This window comes from Xylocopa sonorina, chromosome 3 (assembly GCF_050948175.1).
Source record: "Xylocopa sonorina isolate GNS202 chromosome 3, iyXylSono1_principal, whole genome shotgun sequence".
Lineage (NCBI taxonomy): Eukaryota > Metazoa > Arthropoda > Insecta > Hymenoptera > Apidae > Xylocopa > Xylocopa sonorina.
Window position 1 is genome coordinate 4,037,720 of NC_135195.1, and position 23,827 is coordinate 4,061,546.

At 41.5% G+C, this 23,827-nt stretch overlaps 2 protein-coding genes across 2 annotated transcripts in view; one reads left to right on the forward strand and one right to left on the reverse strand.

The window, feature by feature from the left end:
* Window positions 1-23,827, reverse strand: part of LOC143422531 (leucine-rich repeat, immunoglobulin-like domain and transmembrane domain-containing protein 2) — a 238,939-nt gene that overhangs the window by 153,936 nt on the left and 61,176 nt on the right. The window lies entirely within an intron of this gene.
* On the forward strand, window positions 8,936-16,523 carry LOC143422461 (uncharacterized). Its single transcript, XM_076893108.1, has 7 exons — window positions 8,936-8,995; window positions 9,103-9,225; window positions 11,693-11,755; window positions 11,818-11,880; window positions 12,022-12,063; window positions 12,148-12,222; window positions 16,449-16,523. The coding sequence occupies exons 1-7, from the start codon at window positions 8,936-8,938 to the stop codon at window positions 16,521-16,523; spliced, it is 501 nt and encodes a 166-aa protein (XP_076749223.1).

Here is a 23,827-nt window from a genome sequence, read left to right on the forward strand (position 1 = left end):
TTCCAAATAAATGCCCTTTTGAATGTGTCCTTCCGTAGAACGACGCGGTCCCCATCGACGGTTCCATCGGAATGGAAGGAGGACGGCGATCGTCCGCGATCTCCTCTCTCGAGTCACTGATAATTCCGTGCTGCTCTAACCTTTCGCTGGTAGGTGGTCGCGCGTCGTCTGAACGTCTCTATCGCTTTTCTCCCCGCGTTCTCTCCCTTTTGCCGGGCGCGCGGCGTTCGCGGAGCATCCCCTGGAGCGTCGAGTTTTAATTACACATATTTTTTGTGCGAGCCGCTCTCGAGGCTCGCGGTATGCACCAGAAGGGCCCTACACGACGGCGACGTGAATATTCTGAATTTTGACGGACGCTCGACGCTTCTGGCATAGCCATCTCGACGCCGAGCGACCGCGAAATCTCGTTTCCCGCTCGTCGCGAAAAAGCATCGAGTCGCGCTCTCCAGCCGCGACCTACCCCTCCGCCAGCCGCCACCCCGTCGCGCTGCCCGTCGAATGTAAGTTCTTTCGGCAAGTGCGAATGTTTCGGTCGTCGTAAACAGTCGGGTTGACGTTTATAATTGAAGAGCCGACCGAACCGCGTCCCCTGGGTATCAAAAGGCGCGACTTTTTCAGCGGAAACGTGAAAACGAAGCGAGGAACGGTAATTGTGTTACTTCGTTACGATTGAATTATTGTTCGAGAAGACGATACAAGATGTTAAATGTAGAGGATTAGCTGATATATTGCTGACAAATATGAGTAGAAGAATGAATGTACTTGGAATTAAGAGCGCTGAGGATTCTTTAACCACGTGAACTCGAGAAGCCACCCCTGATCGGTAATTGAAATTATTTAAAAGGATTTTGTTGGATTACTTCATATGATTACTTCATATGAATTTGTTGGATTTTTTTTCTGACAAATATGGGTGGAAGAATGAATGTACTTGGAATTAAGAGCGCTGAGGATTCTTTAACCACGTAAACTCTGGAAGCCACCCCTGATCGGTAATTGAAATTATTTAAAAGGAATTTGTTGTATTATTTCACATGTGAACGGAAATAGAATCCAGTATATAAACTGTGAAATAGTTCTATCGGTTCGAGTAGGTTTCTCGACTGTTTATACCTAGGGGCCTGAAAGAAAAACACGTGCAGACTGTACGTCGTCAATTTCTTTAGGACGGATGACCCCAAATTTCCTGTGCGGAGTCCTCACAATTAGTAGAGCTTTCAAAACGTGCAGACGTGCCTTCGAACCTTAAGAATAAAGTTAAAGACTATAAAGAACTCTGGACATTTTTTTATTTTTATCCATAATTCAATAGAATTCCGTGTGCAAGGGATAAGGGAAGATCGTTTGTAACTTTGAGAATGATATTAATTTTTTTCTCCCACTTGGTCGGTGCTGTTTACCAGCACAGCACTTAACCCCTATTTTGCAACCCTATATACAGAGTATTATTCAAATTACTTGTAAATTACTTGCTGTATGAGAGAATGGATGAGATAAGGTTGATTAGTTTCAGAGGGGGCATTAATCTGATGTAATCAGTCTTTTTGTAGATGGACACGTGAAGGACACATAAAGGTCATGTCGACATTTTTTTCTTCTTTAACGGAATCATATGTTCCTCGATATATCGATCGATCCAGCTCGTAATTGTGTACAAAGAAAAAAAGAGTAATAACTTATTTAGGCTAAAAAACCATTAGTCCAGATGATACTTTAATCTCATTATGGCGAAGTGATATTAATATAATTAATATATACCTATATTTCCCCTGAATTGACACATTGGGCAATCCTTTTTAGAAAGTAATAACGGATGGTTAGATAAAATCGAACGTACACGTGTGTTATTTTAGTGAAGAATTTGTGGAACAGGATGATAATTTAATGAATGCTTAATGGTTTCGATATTCAAAAAGATATTCCACTCTGAAATGTTGAAACGAGATATCCTCAATTAGTATAGATGCATAGCATAATAAACCTTCACTGCTGCATCGATTGGGGTTTTCAATAATGTATTATTCCATTTAAAAATGCGAGGACTTTCGAACATCCCCTATTTCCTCACCTTTCTAATCGTATTACGCGAACGTATTATCTAATAAATACTGAAAGAAGTGCAGAGCAACAGCTATCCTCCCTGATTCAACTCCAGAAGAAATAAAAGAAGAAAAGGATGACAAAATAAACCAGCAGTTAAGAACGACAACAAATGTCGCAGACTGTAGAATCAGGCGGCGTATTTACATGAGAAGTGAGACTCAAGCTTGGCGATGTCAGAGAGAAGGGAATTGAAATACAATGCGGGCAGATAAGAAAAATCCTATTCAAATTTTTTCGTAGAACGCGCAGGGGTTGGAAAGGAGTGGCTGCGAGCGTGTAACTCACAGAGACATCGAAGGAGCGCGAAGAAGAACTTGGGAGGTGCGAAAAAATTTCAGTAAGAGGGTGAATGCGTTGTTAGTGCTTTATGTACGACACAAGAAATATGAAAAATCTATCTCTGTCTAGATAATCTCTCTTGCGAGGTAGAAACGAAAGGTGTGCACGATCAAGAAAAGGTAACCAAGAAGTAAACATTTTTATTTCAACCGTATTCTTCGTATGTAGAACGTGTGACGTGCAACTGATTTGCAATTATAAATCGAGATGACACATCGTGCGTGTCTATAAAAGAAAAAGAAGTATTTGAAACACTTCTTCGCGCGAAATTATATTAAACCCTCGCGCGACGCTCGAATAATCGCTACACTGGTGTCGCCCGTATTAAATTAACCTATATCGGAAAAACATTATAATATCCACATAAATCTGATCTCCACATTCGTAATAGATGATTTATCGCAATTATAAAATGAGTAATTACACGTACGCGATTTACATACCGCTTTTATACGAGGAACAAATAATTTCCACAGCCGATCACCTTGCCCGTTCTTGCGTTCACATTGCTAATTTCCAATATTAATTGTTAATTTGTAGCCGCGTTAAAACTGAATCCAGGAATCGATCTAATGCTTGATCGTGACGAATACAAAGCCAGAGACTTATCCGTGAACCTTTCACCGACAACGAGGTACAATGTAGCGTCCTTTGCATATGTGAGTTTCACATGCAGAGAAAAGTGCTTGCCTTCTTGAAGATGGCGGAAAGGCACATGAAACATCGATAACGTTTATGGCTTATTTCTGGTTGCATAGACGCGTACATGTACAGGGTCGTCCACGCGACTCTCTCAGGTCATAATTTCGTTCTGGGTACACAGTTAGGAAATAATTTTAGGTGAAGATGTGTGGTTGCACGTGATGCATGTACATTCAAGAGAGTTACATTATTTTTCGTTAAATAGAAACGCGTTTCTTGTTTGACATGGATCGAGTCTGTTCACCTTCTAACATAAAAAATTAATAAATAAATAATTGGAACGTATTATAGAACTTTTATTTAGATATTTAATTGTCGTTAGTAAGATTACCCTCTGTGTTCGAACAAATTAAGAGACCACACTTTTTTTCTCCAATTAACAAGTTTTCTTACTCTTCTCCGTCGAATTTAAAAATCCATTGTCATCGTTTCCACTTAAAGATTCCGTACCGTGTATAAAATATTTTCTATCCTGGAGCAATAATTTTTTCAAGCTGAACACGTTCCGCGGCAATCATGCTCGACGAGGGAGGACAAAAGTCGGTCTCGTTACTCGAGACCGCGCGATTAACAATAATCTTCGTCCGCTCAACATTTTTCTAAGGGAATTAGTTAACGGGCGTAATTAAGGAGCACACGTGAGACGTGTTTGGAGTATAAATAAAAAAAAAAAAAAGGAAAAATACTCTCTCGTGTGTAGTTTATTTTCCGCGCAGCTGGAGCATACTATATATTACGAGGTTATCATAAGTAATGCTGTAAGTCCCTTTAGTAATAAAGCAACGCATAAAGTCGCATATTTCAAAGCACTCTCTTGTTACAGTGTTCCACTTATTGCAGCGGGGGGAGGCAAGTATATCGAGCTGCTATTCATGCAGTCGTAAATGGACGCGGATCCATAAAGAACTAAATTAATTATCCGTGCCATTGGAATTCAAACTCGTTTTCGATACTTCACGTACAAGTACATAAGTAAACCATACTATAATTATTTTTAAAACTTCCAATTATCAATTAAAGGAGATCACAAATTACGAATTAATAAAAAACAAGAATAAGTCTATCTTAATATTATACATCGAATATTATACAAATCAGATGCTTATTTTTTGAAAAGAAATCGCAAATTCTTTATCCAAAATTGTTTAAAAATTACGCATAAAGCCTAGATCCGACGAAATTCCGAATACTCGGCTCGACACCTATATCTGCGTGAAATTCAACAGCCACATAGTTCGTATTCCAATGGTGCCATCGAAAAGGCCGATAAAAAACATGCTTTTTCCACTTTTTTTTTTTCACCGCGCGCAATCCGTGCCTTTTCGCGCGATCTTTTCCGGCGGAAAAATATTTTCGAAAATCCACGAATTTATTTAGCGCGGCATCGGGACGCGTCGCTCGACGGTTATGAGAAAAGGAGAACGTCGATCTGCAAGTATCCAGGTCTTTGGCAAATTTTTTGCCCTCGCCCCGTGCTGCAGTTGACAGCGTTTTATTTATGGCGTTCCGAATATGTTTCGAATTTCGCCCGACGAGCCGGACTTCCGACATCGCCGCCCCGATCCCGAACAACCGTGAAATCCTGTTTCCGGCGCGCTAACGTTTTCGCGTGTCGCGAAAATATTTAACCGTGCCCATTGGTCAAGATTCGTTTTTTTTCCCCCCCACCGTGCAAAAGCGAAGGTTACATATTGTACGGAACGTGTATGTACGCGCAGAGAGTGGCTGTTTTTGTTTTCCCCCCCGGACAAACTTTCTGCGCGTGTTCCACAGGAATAAGAAAAAAAACTGCTGCACCAGCGTGGGACGTTGCATGAACATTTGAAGCTTCATTAAAAAGCTATAGCGAAATTACGAAATACGAACGGAATGGTTATACGCTTCCTATCTTCCTATTTTAATTTTAAATTACGAGACTACATACGAGTTTGATATCGTTTTAATGCTTCCGTGCTGGCTGAATTTTTAGAAGCTACTCACCGTTTTAAATCGCCAGTATTCCTTGTCGCAACACAATTTTCAAAATAATTTGCAAACTTTCGAAGTACCTTAACTGTTTAAGTGGTTAAAAGGTGCTGACTACTCGATGAGAAGACCCTAATTGATCGCTCACTGGATACTCATAAGAATGGCACAGCAACAATAATGCAAGGTTCTCTGATAAGTCATTGGGCTGCTCGGAACTTTGAGACGTAAAAATTTAGTGTCATCATCGTATCCCCTGGCACATTCCAACGTAAAAACTCGGAAGCGTTATCGCGCCTCGTGGCACTTTTCGATTGGATATCTCGAAAAGTCCGTGGCACTCGCGACCTTTAAACGCGTCAGAAGGAGCGCCATCCGCGTCCCTTCGTCACCGTCTCGCTGCTCCAGCGGGCCAGTTTCAATCAGTTACATTTGTTTCCGCAAACATGAACCTTTTACTCGAAACCCTTGGCTCGTTACACGTAATTCATTCGTGCATCAGACCAGAGATAAGATGTAGAAACGAGACTAGACAAAAGACGGGAACCCAATGTCGCATAGGGTGGGACCGCGAGTGTAGGCCGTGGAAATTCATGAAGCTAACAGCGTCGATGAAACGTTCCGCTTGAAAAGCTTCGCCTTTCTCCATCCTTCGAAACATTTTCAATTTACGCCACAATTTACCGGGACGTCTTTTACACGGATGCACTGTATTCCGAGGCACGACCCCGGCATCCTGACTCTATCATTCGGACGTCCGGGCGACGCCAACAAATAACTATGAAATTCTATTTCCGACGCCGCCGTCGGCTTAATGCAACATTCTATAACCTGCGAACGTGTTCGACGAGTTAGCGGGGTTCGAAGGGGGAACGAGATAAGCGTCTGTTCGAGATCGCCATCAAACTATCGCCGTTCGCCTCCGCGCTTTCATTCGACTGCGATCAATGGGAAACATTGTTGACATTTTGCGAATAATATTAGCGAATTAATTTACAGAAGCTGGGATACGCGTTCGCGAATGTGTTTTGCGAAGTTCTTACTTTTCTTTGCGGTATAAAATAGCTAAGGCTTGTACTTTAATGGTCAGTGTTTAAATAAGAAGGGTTGGTGTCCTTTGAAGCCTCCATATTTTAATCAAATTATTATATTTACATTTAGATATTAATCAGAAGAATCTTTATATTTAGATATTAACTAGTAGGAATTGAAATACTGGTAATTTAGTTTGTCTTCTATATGTAATAATAGATTAGAGAGAAAATGGAGAACGCTACCCTTGCGATTCCATTTTGTAGAAATATACTTCCTTGTGTTCCTTCTGTCCAATAAAATTGTTAATACTTCCTGTATATGCGATTCGCTTCTCGTGGATTCGCCGATGTTCATTTCTTCAAAGTTTATGGACTTTCCGTTTAGTTCACCCCCGACGCCTGGTACGTAGCTTTGGCGAATTTCAGTGTAAATTTCAGTAGAAAAGTTTCTTCCCGTGAAATTTGAACGGTACTTATGCGAAATAATGTTGCGGGGCTTATATTTTGTCCTGTATCTTTCTGAAGTGCCACGATTATAGAAGTTAGTTTGAAACCCCAGGACGAGTAGAGTTTGAATATGTACAGCGGAAGCTGTAACTTGGAGAACTTGCGCGGGAACCCGTGTCTGTCCTATACTGTCAACACGCGTCGTGTACGATTGCTTGGCAACTAATAAACTGAATTGAAAACGAGAACCAGAGACGCGTTCTTAACAATTACGAATTTACAGCGCTTCGAACTTGATCGTTTTCGAAAGAATGCCCCTGTAAACGCAACATAAGAATTTTCACGTTGAATATTCTTCGTTAATATCGCGAGAGAGGGGGATCGACGAAATATTAATGAGAATCTTCGCATAATGGAGAACTTAGAGTCTCATAAAACAGCGCATAGTGCGAAACCGTGTCGCGAACGGCCATCGCTAAATACAAAAGGGAACGCAGCGTTCTATAACTGACGAGAAAGTAACCGACTAATATAATTTCTACCTAAGCGATAAAAAAGGAATGAGTATTTACACGAAGTACGAAATGTATGAAAAATCAAAGGTTTTTAAATAATTCTTAACAAAACAGACATCCTCGAAACCTTGAACTCCAGACACCCAATATAGAACAAGACGTAACACCATTAAAACCTCGAAGAACACGCCTGACCTTCGCATCAGACAAAACCACCCCTAAAAATAATCAACCTCCACGCGAACTATTCACGAGCCACTTAAACTCGATAAAAGAACAAACAAACAAGGGTTGGAAGGGTAAAAAATAATCGAACTCGATCAGATAATTAAATCCAACAAATGCCAGCGAAAGCCCAGAGAGCGATAAAAACTAACGAGAGCCGCCACCCTCGCGACAGAACTGCAAACAGTGTCTCCCCCAAAGAATTAAATAAGCGGCCCGCGATTATTGCGAAGGAACACGAAGCAAGATCGCCCACGTTCCCATCGTTCGTGCAAACATCGATGGTTGGGACGGTAAAATCGGGACGGATCCATCGAATCGGTCGCTCCGTTCGAAGCCACGATCCCTCGAAAAGATAATGTCGTTACGAGGGTTCGTTCTTGGCGTTCAACCCTGCACGGATCATCGACGTCGCCAGCGACGTTGTTTGAATATGCCGCATCAATTTGTATGTACCGTCGATGTTTACTGTTATCATTGCCCCAGATCGATCATTCTACTGGGTGCCTACGAAATTATCGCACGAGGGGCAAGTTGTTCGCGTAAAGGTCCGTCTTTAACAACATTTCTATTTATTGAGGGCAGAAAAGTGAAAAGGACGATAAGGAGCTTAGGGCCCACATGTTCGACAGCCTCGTGAGACGATGATGGGTTTTATGGTAGGGACTCGACCTGCAGAAAAGGGACCCAAACGGGGTCTGGATAAAATACGAGCACCGTAAAACCCGGTCATCGTCGAAAGTCGAGAAAGTCCCATCAAGGGGTGAGCGCCCTGACGGAGATGAAAGAGTAGGCATTGTGAGAAGATCTAATTGATGGGAAAGATCAACGTTTACTGCTTAGGATAACCTTAAAATCCTAGACGAGAGAGGCAGTCAAAGAGATAGAGAAGGTTAAACGAGCGACAACCTTAGAAATATAGATTTATCAAATCAGAGTTTATTTGTCAATGAGTTAGAGAAGGTTAAACGAGCGATAGCGTTAGAAATAAAGATTTATCAAATCGGAGTTTATTTGTCAATGAGTTAGAGAAGGTTAAGCGAGCGATAGCGTTAGAAATATAGATTTATCTATCAAAAGCTGTGTATTATCGTTTTGCTATTCCTTTTTTTAATTACCTATCTCCAAATCCCAACGCCCAACATAATTTCTCCTACATTATAAACAATGACTATGCTCGTGTAATAAAATGCGATTTCTTTTCGCAAAAGTATAAAAGGATCATTCGTATCTTGTCAACTCAATGATTTTAATAATAAAATTCTGTAACAACCTTCTGTCCGCTCTTGGAAACCGCCAGAATAGAAATAGATATCGCATGCCTTTAATAGAGATGCAATTTTCCGTGAAAAATTTCATCGTACAGCCGCCTCTTTCCCGCGATGGCGTCACGATTTTGAAACCACCCCGTGCATACAGGTCCCGCGTCAAAGGGTAGGGAAGACCGACCGGGAGGGTGAGGAATGGGTCGACCATTTTCTGTCAAACGATCCGCCAAAACTGTCAGCTTTTTTTTTCGACTCGCACGGCCCGTCCAAATTTACGTGATGTCCGCGACAAACGCGACGAATTATCGCCTTCGCAGAACGAAAACCCGATACCATGGAAAGCGGGAGACTTTACAGATACTACAAATCCCATAATTCCGGGCTGGGTTGGCTGGTTCGTACACATAATTGCATTTTTCCGCGACACATCTCACCGCTGAGGGACTCAGAGTGTTACGCGAACTTTGCAAGGTTAAAAATGTCGGTCCTTCGTCGTTTCAGTTGTATCAGTTCCTGCTGACGGATGCTAAATTGAGGCACGCGTTTAATTTGGGTTCGCAATGCGGGATCGTCACGTTCTTTACCTGGCTCATGGTGTTGATTGCCACTGTCTGCACGCTTGTGGTGAGTCCTGCTTTTATTCGTTCTGTTAAGGGTCCACCCTGGCGAGATGGTCCGCGAACTGCTGGAATTTCATACAACGACGTGATATGAGGAGAATTTAATCGTTGACGTGGAGAACCGTGTCGTTAAAAAGTGGACAGGAACGACGATGTATACATTTTTATTTTTATGCATTTATTACTTTGGTAATTTTGCTTTTCATTTAATTAATTATGTATTTGTAGTAGTTTTTAGTGTCTGTTAATGTCGACTGATGTATCCATCACGTCACGTCAAACGTTGTCGCGAATTTGAGATAATATAACCTTATTGATAACAGCTTTTCCATTTTGTCAATGTGTATTTCTCTTCTAGCGAACAAAATATTTTTTAATTCGTAGAAATATACAAACAATCTTCTATTCGAAATTAAATAATTCTTCGATCAAATATTCTTGCATTGGGATCAAATTTACTCGAAATTAATTCTTATTTGGCAGGAGATTACGAGAAAATGGACAATATCATACAATAAAGATTTGCACTGACTCGAAAAGTGTGGTGCAGGACATTTTTTAGATGAAAGTAGGAACGCGAGAGATGGACTAAGAACGTGTTCCACGTTGCATTGTATTTTGCCAATAATTTCGTAATTTAACGGTTCGTTACCCGGTTAATTGTTCCGTTAATTCGTGTCCGGTTAAGTTAATCGCGACGAACGAGGGTGAGCAAGCGCCCGATCGATACCACCCAGGGAAAGTATCGGTGATAAGGCATTTCGCAATTATGATTGCTCGTTTGCATCGCTTCGTTCCTTCCATTTCTCGTTCCACCCTCGCAGAGTGTTCTGATTAGCGGAAAGATCGAAAGTTTTTATCGACGGTGAACGGCGTGGAAGGTTAATTTGATCAGGCACGAAGTTGCCAGCACGTCGAGCATGTTCGACTTTATTTAGTTCACCCTCCGTCGGATGCAGCATTTTCTTTGCTGTTCAAATAGTTTCTCGACTTGGAACTTCAAAAATTTCGCTCCTCTCTTACATATCCGCGTTCGATTTTGGATATTAAAAAATCGTCAGTGGTTGAACGTTTTTACAAGAACGTACAGCCGCATTCTTCACTTTCTCACTGCATAGATTGTCATTTAAACGTAACCTCGGTGTGTAAGAGGACATTTGTGCGTAAAGATTTAATTTTTATCAATATTTAGCCACTTAAAATTCGTCCTCAAATTCGAAGGCTTCTCAATGGAAAGGATGCAAATAATTTTCAATTCTTAACTTCATTTATTTTATCAGCGAAATTACAATTGCAATGTTTTTTTCTGTCGAGGGCAAAGAATTAATGAAAACTTAAACAAGGTTTACTATTTTGAAAGATCACTGCTGGTATCTTCTTTCTGCTACATTTATAAGCGTCTGTGTAACCAAAAATAAATCACAAACGCCGTCGATGCCCTATATATCTTTCCGTTGCCGACAAGACAACCAAACAAAAGTTTCCTGGGCACGTAGAAATTGGGTATGCAAAAAAATTGCAGCCGCATAATACGTCATTGAGTAATTTTCTAATTTTACTCGTACAATCTGCAGACTACTCCCTCATTGCAGATACCATATGATTTCACACGTTTTACAGTAGCTTGACACGCACACGTGCGCGTATCTCACTTGTTAAAAGTTACGAATACAGCCGTCTGAATACCCTGCACGGTGTATAATTTATAATAACACCGTCTAGCTACGGTTTACCTTTGTGCTAAATGTTTGCTAAATTGTAATTCTACACCGAACCTGCATTTATTTCTCGCGTATCTGTGCGAGATCACGTATATTTGGAATAAAGGTATCCTCATAATAATTTCTCCCAAATTTCTTCGACTCTGTTTAACCCTTTGACTACTATTAACGCATAAAGGTGCTCAGAAAACTTGCAATGCAACAATACGAAAACAATTCAACGTCGAATACAATGAAACAAATAATATTATTTTAATACGGTGGAATTTGCTATATTAATTACTTGAATGTATTATCTCAGAAATGCACGCCTCGAAAACTTTTGCTACGAGCATAGCTAGCATGCTTTGTGGTATGCGCGACAATTAAACCACTTTTGAGGAATCGTTTTAACCTTTTAATACCTTGCAAGCATGAAATAATGAATTTTTTTTCAACGACCTCGATGGCACATGCGAAGGCCATAACCTGAGGACTTCCGTAAGATCCACAGTCTGCGACCTGATACCTCGATCATGTATAAGTACAGATATCAGGCTCAGCGGAAGTCTCGTTACATTACCAAATAAAACGATAACAAATAGCATCTTCCACCACAGACATCACCGCCATTTTCTAGAAGGTACACGTATCCCTTCAAATTCGTACCATACGATTCGAGGGTTGGTGCGTCTAAAAGCTTGCAATGTAATCGAAGCGTTCGAAAGTATAGCGAGATGTTAACTGACGCGTCTCGATCGTTGTTCGCAGGGGGCGAAAGCGATCGTCCGGAACGAGGAGGACTTCCGGGAGCTGCAAAAAGAGACGGAGAAGGTATCGCGTGAACGGCGCGTGGTAATCTCGACGAGATACCAGTAATTACGTTCAATTTGCAGAGAATCCCGCGGAAGAAAAGCGTGGCGGACATCAGGCCGGTGTACAATTGCATTCATAAGCACGTAAGTTTGTTTCCGGTCTGCAGCGCCGGCGAGGAAAGTGCATTTCGTTGTTTTGCCTCGCGGATGGCTCGTGGAAAGTCTCGGCGGCGCCTGGCAAACAACACGGTTACGGTAAATGGTAAATTGCTTTCTGATTTCCAGCTCCAACAGACCGACGTGTTCCAGGGGAAGACGAAGAAAATGGTTGGTTACATTTACGTATAAATTTCTGTTCGCCTCCCCCGCGATAAGTTAGAGGGGCTTAAGGGTTTCTCTCTGTTTCGACAGCTCTGCAAGGAACATCTGGAGCTGGAGATCCTCGCCAGCAGAATTAACTGCATCAACAAGCTGTTGAAGCCTGAGGTGAGACGTAAAAAATTCGCGATGTTTTAATGGCTCCACCGTTTCTCCCTGCCCTCGCGCTTTTGATTAGCGATGTTTGAGTGCCGAGCAAACTTCCCTTATTTTTAGCCCCGCGTCGAGATAGACTTCTTGACATTTTATTTTATACTATTCCTCGCGTGTTGTTCGCGTGAACAGGCGCGATTCGTATCCTCTCGTAACGATGCTTGATTAATCTGACCAAACCTGTTCGAGATCAATTTTTAATCGTCAGAAATGGGTCCCATTAATTGAAAATATATTAGAGCTAGAACATCTTGATGTTGTGTTTCTTCTCTATTTTGTATGTAATTCGTGAAACGTTTTCATAGAATTTATATTTCTCGTTTCGAGAGTTTCAAAAACGGTAATCGACTGTGTATTAAATTATTTTTCATTTACTTATGGGAAATTAGTGGAAAATTCATAAGATTCAATCATTTCATAGCTATTGCCATAGCTTCTATATTAAAGCGCCGGTACGGTTTGTCCAAATCCATTTTGGACGGCCATTAACAATTCAGAAAATAAAATGAAACTCGTGATACGTATCGTGCCGCGCGCATATTGCACGCGTGCGATTAATTCCGCGAGGAAGTCCCGCCGTTTCATTACTTTAGACTAGTTTAACATTCATGCACTCGAACTGAGAAATCGCGTGTCTTTTTAATAGAGTGAAACGCGATGCATGGAGTGCAGATCGCCTAGTTGCGTCTCCATTTGCCTCTCGAATATTTTGCCACGGCAATGAAAACGCAGCACTAATTATCGCTCTCGAGTAACGACTATTTAACGCGTTTTTCGTAAAAATAGAAGCGAAAGTGTCGAAGCTACACAATTTTCATTGAACGAAATATTTAAAGGGGTGAGAGATTAATTCGTCTCGTAATTGATACTAAATTTCTTTCGAACGTCACGGTAAATCGTCCTGCAAATACGCTGAACAATAAATTAACAAACAAACGAATTACACACGCGAATATTACCGAGAGATAAAGATTAATAAACCGATAATAAAACGTCAAAGTTCGTTTATAGTTAAAAACGGTGACACGAGCAAATTTCTCTTTGTGCTTCGTAAATAGCGAGCAATGTCAAAAAATGGAATGAAATTTGAAAAAAAGAGAAAAGGACCAGAAAAAAGAGAACGCAGATCGCACGGTGGTTTTAGCTACACGGTGTAATTAAATCGTTTCAGCGGCGATACGCTCGAAATGTTATTCTGCTTGCTTTATCGAGCGCTCCCCGACGAGGACCTTTAAGCTTGAAACTTTGCAGAGCGTATTATACCATCGTGACGTTTAAGTGAGGGCAGATACTGGCAAATATACGCGAAACCAATTGACCAGCGCGCCGCAAAAATAGAACCGAACTCACCCCTTTCGGCCTGTACCTCAGGCTTTTATTGCCCCGCGAATTTCGTTCGCCTCTCCCCGTGAACACGTAAGCGTGTTATGGTCTTCCGAGGAAATTGCTGATCGAATTTTTCGAACAGAAAAAGACGTCTGACGATACGTCAGGCCGTGTGGCAGGAATGCCAACGCTTCTTCTTTCGTTAATACTTAAATGCTATTTTCATTAGTCGCTGATAATGTTCACGCGTCGTTGATTTACGCGAAGCATTTTCATATTTATCGTTAGAGACGAACGAACAGCTGAATTCGCTTTAATATTCGAATCGAGACATTATGATTTACGAGTACCCTTGTATAGAGAGATATTGAAAAAATACGTCCACCAGTCTGGCGACTCTTAATTTTCAGAATCATCCGTGTATGTATATTCGTACGACGGAAAAAATATATTTTTGGCGTTTATACACTGCACCGTAACAGGGTGTAATAAATTTTGATTGCTCGTTGCCGTTTATTCGGGATAAATATCAACATTGTACCACCTACACAGGGCTCGAATATTTCCGTTACTCGTACATCATGTCTCGACATGAACGCGTCGGTCATTAGTAAATTGAGTGTCACTTTTTGTATTTCTACGATGTACAAGTAACCATACAGCATCGTTCGACAAGAATCGTGCGTACATCAGACGTGTTTGGTCATTTCACCCTCTTTCGCGTGTATCAATCTCCTTGGAGCACAAACCACACCCCCGTACAATTGAAACCCGACAAAGTTGTTCGAAAAAGAGAGAATAGCTTTAGCTTAACACGAAGATCGCTTGGACACGATTCGAACGAAGCCAACACGAGCGAAGAACTGCTCGCGAATCTTCTCACCCCCTGATTATACACAGAGGGGTGCGCAGAATGGGCGCGCTCGTAACAATTACACCTGGTTCCGGTGCGGTCGTTCATCACATTTTTAACAATGCGATGGCCACGCTAATAGACAGAATATATCACTTAGATAAGACGTATGATGTTCATTCAGCCGTCGCGTGACAACTGAACCCGGTATTCAACCGCGTCGGGTGGCACGTTAAACGGGATCCGTCGCAAGAAACGAACGGGGTGCTCGGAAAAACCGAGATCTCGCTACGTGATAATACGCGAGACGTACGAACGAGCCACGGTGCTCCTCGAAATTAGATTAAAACAATTAAAAGCTGCCCTCGTCACCTCCTGGCCGCGAACGAAGGCGGCGAGTGCGATTTTCATCTTGTTAATTAGGACGAACTCGCGGAAATTCGCGCGCACCCCCGCCAGATACACATCGCGCGAAACTTCAAGTGTATCTTGCCGGGGGCCGTTAAAAGTGTCTGGAAACTTTTCTGTCCACGCCTAGACAATGACTGAGACGACCACCGACACGGTGTTGCGTTTATAATTGCGTTTTATGGGTTGGAAATTTTGCGGGGGTTGGTAATGGTCGACGACGTTTATCGAGTACTTGTTTGCGACAGGGTTGGGAACATTTTCAAATCAGGACAGTATTGGTAGCTTCTATGATATCGGCTAACATTGTCGAGAATTTGAGTTTTAAACGAATATTTGTTTATTTGAATTGTGCGAAGAGTAAACTTTGTATTTTGCGTTTCTCATGTGTTTTCAATTCTTTTTTGCTTTTCGATTATTCCTGCGTGCGTTAGTCGAGTTTTATTTCTGCAGTGTTTGCGGTACCTCTTCTCTTTATTACTTGCGTCTACAAAAAAGTTAGTATAACAGAACACTCGCAAACAGAGCAAGGATGTTAGCGGTGTGAACGATGCGCAGCTGAAGAGAATTGTTAGCTGTATTTTTGTGTGAACAATTTTTGCAAATCGATCCAAGTAACCAAGTCGAATGAAGGAGTATAATTAAGTTAGTCAGTGCGTCGACAAGCGGTACGCACATTAGTATCTTCTTGTTTGCGGTTCGCATTCTGAATTTAGTTTTAAAAGCGGAAACGAAATCTTGGAAATTGAATTCCCGTCCCACGTATCTTTCGAAAGAAGACTCTCGCGGACTGGATAGAAGCTGACGAGGATGTGGAAATGTAGTCATCGGAAAAGTATCAAATATCCTGGAAACTTGCTGAATATAAGATTGAATCAACTGAATTTCCCATTTTTTCGAACTACACCGGCAGACTCTTGGAAATGGCTGCGGCTTGATCAGTTTCATCTTATTTATGAAAATTGAATCGCGGTCAACTTAACAACCGAAGAATCTAACATTTAATGTAACTCAAACGTATGTATAAAAATCTACCCAAAATCGATAGCTGATTTTACGAAAAAGCGATGATAGTGCTGCGTTAGATTTTTAATATAAAATTTCCATTCCAATTAGTAATCTTTAAATCCGTACAATATTGTCTTAAAAAAAGGCGCTGAACTATTAAATTTCAAAGGATTAGCTACAAATCTGAAACACTCAGAATATTCATTCTCCTTCTAAGGGTGCTGAACTATTAAATTTCAAAGGATTAGCTACAAATATGAAACACTAAGATTATTCATTTGCCTTCTAAGGGTGCGTGTCATGATCCATCGCGAATTATTTTCAAAAATCAAATTTATTTCGCTTAACCAATAAAAAAAAAGAATTTCTCACGTATAAATAACCGAACGAACGACAGAAAGGCGGAGAGTACCGTACGCGAAAGAACCACGGCACCTGAAAAGGAAGGCCCTGAGAACGACTCATCGTTCATGTTTCCGGCAAACAAAAAGCTATCCCAGACCAATAATTAAAAATTCGTTACTCCTCCTTCGGTCGTTTCGACTGGTAGTTGCTATTCAAGGAAATTCGCTCGTGCATGTTCCAGGCGCAGACTGAATGGCGGCGCAGCAGGTTACGAAAAGTGTATTACCGTCCCATTAACTCGGCCGCGTCGAAGTAATGGCCGGCGGCGTAACAATGTAATTAACCAAATACAAATGCGTCCAATAAAGAACGTACAAATTGCATCGACTTATTACGCGCAGACGCGTTATGACTTGGCGATACGACGGGTGCACACAACAACCGACCGGCTCGAATGCGCAACCCCGTCTGGCTTGCTCGCCAACGGGATTTTAAACCCTTTGTGCTCGTTTTGCAAACCGTACACCTTCCGTTTATGCCCGTTTAACACGAACGCGAATCCTCGAAAATTATCGAATCTCTTTAGAACCGAAACTAGTGTCTTTACGACCCTCGCCTGCATTCACCCCTTTTTTATCTGATCTCTTTCTCGCTTTACCAACCTCAGCAGCGTCGCTCGCTGCTCTTGCTCGACCTCGTAAATAATAAATCACAAGTTTTTGTAACTTTAAAAATTAAGCTGGATTATTGACTCGTTGTTCTGTTTTTTTTTTTCTTGTTTTTCACTATGTTGCAGAACGACAGGAAAATCGATAGTATTTCCGGGGTTCTATAATTATTGTTAAAATGGTACGTTTCACGGTAAATCTCTCGAGATTTATTCTCGATTGGAAACGTGAAAATGTAATACGTTTTAAAATTGCTACTAGAAACGCGTATTGTGTGTACATATTTACGCGTTTGCTCTGTCGTTCCGTACGTATAATATTAACAACCGACGCTGCGCCTTCGAACGGTCAATACTGTAAAAAAAAAAAAAATATGAAGGGGAATTCGAAGCGACAAGTGCCGCGCGCTTGCCCCGGCAAAGTGTCCAATTTTCGCTACGAAATAATCTTCCACGTTGACGCGTCAATATCATTGACATTTCCTGGTTTCCGCGCGCGGAACGACTCTAATCTGACCGTGCCATAATTTCGATCTAAATTTAACCACGGATCGATACGCGCGCCAATCATTCCCCAAGTCCTCCGTGGGAAAGCAGCGGTTACTTCTACAAATATTGTTTTGATCTTGAACAATCGATGCTGCCCTTGTTTCGTTTGTCCCGCAGACACTCGACGCAGAGATCGAGATTTCATCCTTCCGATTGGAAAGGCAGAGGGTTCTTTATCCTCCATAACTTCGATCTTAAGGAACAACCGAGCGATTCCCTTGCTACGTTTAAAGGGAGTTGCGCGTTCCATTTGATTCTAGACGATACATTTTTAATTAATTGCGTTCACATTTAACCGCGAGAACGCGTAATCTGATCTTGTTTTTGCTATATAAGTCGAAGCTTCGTTAACATTTAATAATTAGTTTAGAAGAAAATTAACAGCAACAGATGTCCCTTATCGCGCGTAACAAGTGTAATTTGCTAAAAAAAAGAAATTGGCAGAGTTAGTGCGAGGTCAACTGGGTCAGCGCGCCGTCTATAATTCGTAGCGGTAATTTATGCACCCATAATCTATAATACGCCACGGTACACAATAACGAAGACCTCAGAGCAGCCCTAATCATAGTTGCTGCATCACCATTGTGTAGCTCCTTCGGTTACTTCCGGTGACTCGGGAACAGGGATACACTTCCACTGTGTCGGTGCAGGACTCGGACATTTCGAAGGCGTTACTTTGAAAATCGTGTTCGCTCCTTATCGTTACAGCGAACGAAGAATTAATTATCTGAACGAATTAGCCTTAGACACGGCTACGGCCCGTTTAAAGAGAAGTATCATTACATTTTTTTATTTTCAAATATAAAAAAGTGGTGGAAATGAACGTCTGCAATCTTGGCGGAAGTTAACCCATTTGCGTCATTCAAAGAAGTGGAAAATATGCGAACGAATGTCTCGTTATCCAGTGTTAATAGTATTTCTATATAAAAGACGACTGCTTTGCGATACTCGCGATATTTGCAAATTTAGATATACAATTGTGTACTTATTTTCACCACTGTTCTTTCAGAATAAAGTTCTACGCAACATGTATAACCAATCAACTGTGTCTATTTAAATCTTTCCGTACTACCATGTAATTGAGTGACTGGACGGATTTAAAAATGTGCAACTCACCAATAGATACGAAGGATGAGTAGAGTATCTCGAAGGAAATCATCAAAGACGTGGCTGAAGCTTGAAGGAAGTCATCCTGGAAGCTACCGTCATGGCGGTACCAGGGAGCCCTCGATGGAGGATGCGGTAACCGGAGATCCTTAAGAAAAGCTAGAACATCGTAATCTTTTCTTATTATCTCGTTCCAGTTCGACTAGAAATACTTTAATCCGAACTCGAAATAGTCGAGACTTAATATTCGGTATTATATAAGAGTATGCGCGGGTATTTTAATGAAATTACATCTGAAAAAGAGCAAGACTGCAAAAAGTCAAGGTGGAGTTCGCGGTACGGAAGGAAGAAAAATTCCAGCTCGCATTTCTCCGAGATTAATTGCAGATTTACCGTCAGGAACTAGCGTGGGTTGTTTTCTGTTCACGCTTTTTTAACATTTCATCCACGCGATCGTCTTGTAATTAACTTAAGAATGAGAATTTATAGGGAGGTTCGAAACAGACGCAGTAACAATGGGAACACTGAACGATTCAGCAGGCAAATGTAAATGCATGAAACAGTCCTAGCCACGAAGAATTTTTTTTTAAACAAGAGTAGAAAAAATACATTACTGTACGTGTACAAAAATATACCACAAAGTACGAAAAGTTGCTTATTTAAACGAAAAGTAATGCAAAATTCCCGTGGCACCGTGTCACTTCGAAACGAGCGATAAAAACACCGCGAGAATTCTCAAAATTCAAGTTCATTCTTGAATTTTACCTTCTACTAACACATACGCAGGGATCAGGATAATTAAAAACACCCTTGGAACGTACCCTTTCGATCTACAATTTTACATTCCACTATCCTCTGTAACCACGAGGTTACATATCAGTGAAAATAAATTTTTACGACGTACGAAAAGTTTTTAATTAAAAAAAAAAATTATTATTGCCATGGCGGCAGAAAAAGGGTGCACGATACTTGCAAATGTAGTAGTGTAACCCATACATCGTCAACTTACTACTAAAACAAGATAACCAAGCTTTATATTCCAAGGTACGATCGTACCTACGTTCGATATTAAATATTAAACGTGCACTTAACTTCTTTCAGCCGTACAGATTGAAACAAATCGAATTACCCTCTAAAACGCTTCGTAATTCGCTGGTTTACGATTGTTCAACATTTATCGGTTTCATTGGTAACGGAGATGCACTTAGTGGCAAAAAAATGACCGAAAAATCGAGCGATAAACATATAAAAGGGTCGTCGCGACGAATAACACAGCCAAAAAGGATCGTATCGTCTGGTTCCGGAACAGCAGGATCTCGCAGCGGAAAACACGTGACCACGTGGCGCGGCGCAGACGAATCTCTGATCAATAAACGCGCGCGGGGAAAGCGCCGAGCATCGTTAGCCCCGCGGAATCAACTTCTGCGTTTACCAACCGCGTATAATTCATTTCGCGCGTTTGACGTATGTAATAATAGAAACAATGGGACAACAAGCCACGGTAACGCGACAGCAATAACTCATCGCTGTCCCCGCGCCCGCATAACTCCTACGGCCGGCTATCTTTCGAGACACACCGTCGTTCCTCGTGTTGTTGATTAATCAGACCGAATAATCTGGTCGAAACTGAATTCAAATAATACGAACGGCCCCACAGCACCCCCTCGTCGCCGTTTCGGCTAAAACATTAATAACCAGCGACGCGGAGAACAATACGAGCCCGTGGAGGATCGATGGGAAAGAATTATTTAAGGACGCGATCGGTTATTACGTTCCTCTCCTCGTCCTGGTTTCGTTCATCCCCGATCTCTACGCTTTTCGACGTGAAATGTGGGATGGATCTTGCGTGTGTAACGTTTGAGTAATAAAATTATACGCGCGCGGCTGGTTCAGGGTATAAATTCGAAAACGATTGGGACCGTTGAAAGAGAACTGCCACGACTTCCCATTTTAGTTTGCCTCTTCCTTTTGCCACCCCTGATGGGTGAGATATGCGCGTTGGATTATTTCAACGCGTCCACGTAGCAACTAAAATGAATCTTGCTTTGGAAGATATAGAATTCTGGATACCAGCGGTGGAAGAAACCTATCAATTCGAGCCAGCCTCCAGTTGGACCGAACCAGCTACACAATGGGGATGCAGCAACTAGGATTGTGGCTGCTTTGAGCTCTTTGTTACTGTGTACCGTGGCGTACTATAGATTATGGGTGCATAAATTACCGATACGAATTATGGAAGACGCGTTGAACCAGTTGATTTCGCAATAATTCTGCAAATTTCTTTTTTAAGTAAACAATTCATACCTAAAGTCGTCTATGTGAAAATAAAATAGACAGTGGCAATTATATGACGATATACGAGTGTAAAGGGTTAATGTTAAATAGAGAAAAAGGTCTAACACATTTCTTCAGTCACTTGTTGGGCAGTCAGGTAATCAAGGTTCCATCGTAGTTCCTCCGATACTGTTGACCAACTGATTCACTGAATTGCTACTTCTTAAAGAATCGATTCCTCGCTTCCTGTGAAAACAAGGCAGCATCGAACACCACCACCCCCCGAGGGATTTAAACCGGACGTCAAACAGTTCATTATTCCAACTAATCCGTTTCTCGATGACAGCCGTCCATCAGAATGCCCCAGGGTGGAGGAGCCTAAAAATTTTCGTCCCATCGATTCGCACGAACATTTCTTCACGTGCCTCCGCAATTTAGCGGTCTCCTGCAGGCCCCGTCCCTTTATTACGATATCAACCGTGCCCTTTGACATCCGCACGGTCGCACAAAGGTCGCGCGATCAAAGTGACCAACTCGATTTACCGTTTCCGATAAAAACGGAGTAAAAAGGGCAAAAAAAAAAAAGAGAAGAGATTAAAAAAATAAAGAACCGCGTTCGAGGTGAATCATTCTTTAAACGTTTATCGTTACGCGGCGTTGTTTATCATCCCCGACGAGATTACCGCGTCCTCCGCATAATGCGAAATTGTTGCACAGCGATATTTATCCGACGTGTACGTGTACGCTCTGTTTACCTGGACGGACGAAAATGTTTCATATAAGCGGCGTGCCGTTTAAAAAACCGTCGAGGTACGTGACCAGAAAAGAAACGCCGCCTGCTCGACTGAAAGCCGAACGAAGCTACGAGGCCTTGTGACGTCGTCGAATTTTTGCACCCCTTTTACAGCCACGCTCGATCAGTCGTTCGAACGCGCTGACCGGAGGGGCGAAGAAATTGTTTATTTAGGTTAATTTGTCGCGTGCGATCGATGAAGTCTCCGATCTGCTTGGACGTCGTCGTGCTTTAAAAAGAAAGCTCGCTTAAAGCTTCGAGAAAATACGACTCTTCGATGTTTACTTGGTTCAAAGTAAGACTTTTCTGTTTTTAGACAGTCACTCTTCTCTTTGAATAAATCATTTGTAATCCTGAAATTAGCAGACGTTGTATTTTCACGGAAATAGATTGGCTGATTTTTTAATGAAATAGAGTATTTTGATTGGAAAGACTGGGACGGAATGTCGGCGGAGGGTGAAAACAATATTGACATCAAAGGGTCCCATCAATTTTTCGACAAACTGGAGACTAATTTTTTTTCCTCGAATTCGAGGGAAATTGAATTCAGAAACTCGTGATTTTTCGAAAAACAAAGATTTCCTTCGACGTTTACATGGGACGGAATATTGGACTCGAAAGTGGCCCCGAGAGTTTCGCCAAAATGGAAGTTTTCGCGGGGAAAAGATTCTATTCAAAAGTTTACAGTAACTTTCTTGGAAATGCAGTTTCGTATTTATCCCGGCACAGTGTTTTAGGTGAAAGGTCGTTAAGCCAGCCGAGGGTAACTGAAATTTCAACGAGCCAGATTGAGGTAATCGTCGGAATTTTGAAAACGAAATATTCTTAATGGCGTCGATTGCATTTGGTGGTTTCGCGGAGCTCGAGAATGCTGCGGGCAATTTCGTACGTACCTATTTTCGCGACGTATAAATCTATGTACATCGCGGTCGACCTATCTTACCCAGGTGTTTGAAGCAACCGCAATTGCCAATCACGGATATTGATATATCGTATTATTGAATATTCTGGATCCTCCAGCGCTTCCGGTTAATTTCTAATTGCATTGCTTGCATTGTTAATGGGCCTCCGTTAAAGAACTCTAATTGGAATCGCAAAACCAAAGCGATGTTATTATTAACGTAATTAATGCAACAGTATAACATCTCCAAACAAGATATTACTTCCATTATGCAAAAACTAAAACATCTGATATTAGACTGTACGTCCATACTTGTATCTTAGAAAACACTCTGTTTTAACATTTTAATCCTCTATATAAAGAATTAAAATTTAAACTTTCTTTCTCCAGTCGTATTTACGAGAATAGGAATTGATATAAAAATCGAGATCCACCGTTTAATAATAATATTGTCGATATCGTCACTGATCTCACTTAGGCTATTCTCATGCCGCATAATGACACTGATAACATTAAATAATACGCCGTATAAATTACGCGGTACACATTCTGTCTGACCACAAATGTCCTTAATCTATCATAATAATTCATGGAAACTCCCTTAGCTGTTTATAACGATACACAATGGTACCATCAATAACTTTTATCTATTAAATCTCTAATTAGACCGATACTATATTACCAGTCCGTCTTAACGCATCAATCGTGCAGTCGCGCGGTCCCTTTAACCCCGAACAACAATAATCCCCTGGTTATTTCCGACTGTACACTTTACTGCATTAACAAAACTGACACCGCATCACGTTCCTATTATATCAGCTAAACAACACCCCATCCACTCCACTAAACTTCCTCAGCGCCGCATAATTATCCCCCCAAAACAACCCGCTCAAATAGCCCGCTGTACCTCAACCCCCATGCCACCGCGTTACTTCGCCATTTCTTCACCTGTTCCATCCTGAACACCGTAACGATTACCCCCCTAACATCGTTGCTCTACGATGATACTAATTCTCCTCCATCGAGCGAACAAGTCTCATCGCCAGCGCATTCCGTCGAATCTCCCTAAACCCATTCGGGACCAATTTTTTGCATCGTACAACTCTGCTCGTTACCCGCTCGAAATAACGACAGCTAGCAAGCTTCTACCCAGGGTACAAGCTTTTTAAAAGATTTTTTACCAACGGTAAACGTTTACTACGCTCAGCTAACATTGACAACGCAAACGTAAACTCCTTAAGACTCATCTTAATCATAGTCCCCAAATTGCAACTCTTCTAGCCCCCTGCACTTACTCACCCTGTCCTCTACCCTTCGGCTATCCGCCAA

What these genes read in the sequence shown, in the direction of transcription:
- LOC143422461 (XM_076893108.1), top strand. Translation starts at nt 8,936, where the DNA reads ATGGAAAGCGGGAGACTTTACAGATACTACAAATCCCATAATTCCGGG. An exon ending in CCACTGTCTGCACGCTTGTG is followed by an intron (nt 9,226 to 11,692) that starts GTGAGTCCTGCT and finishes CGTTGTTCGCAG; the next exon opens with GGGGCGAAAGCGATCGTCCG. An exon ending in AGGGGAAGACGAAGAAAATG is followed by an intron (nt 12,064 to 12,147) that starts GTTGGTTACATT and finishes CTGTTTCGACAG; the next exon opens with CTCTGCAAGGAACATCTGGA.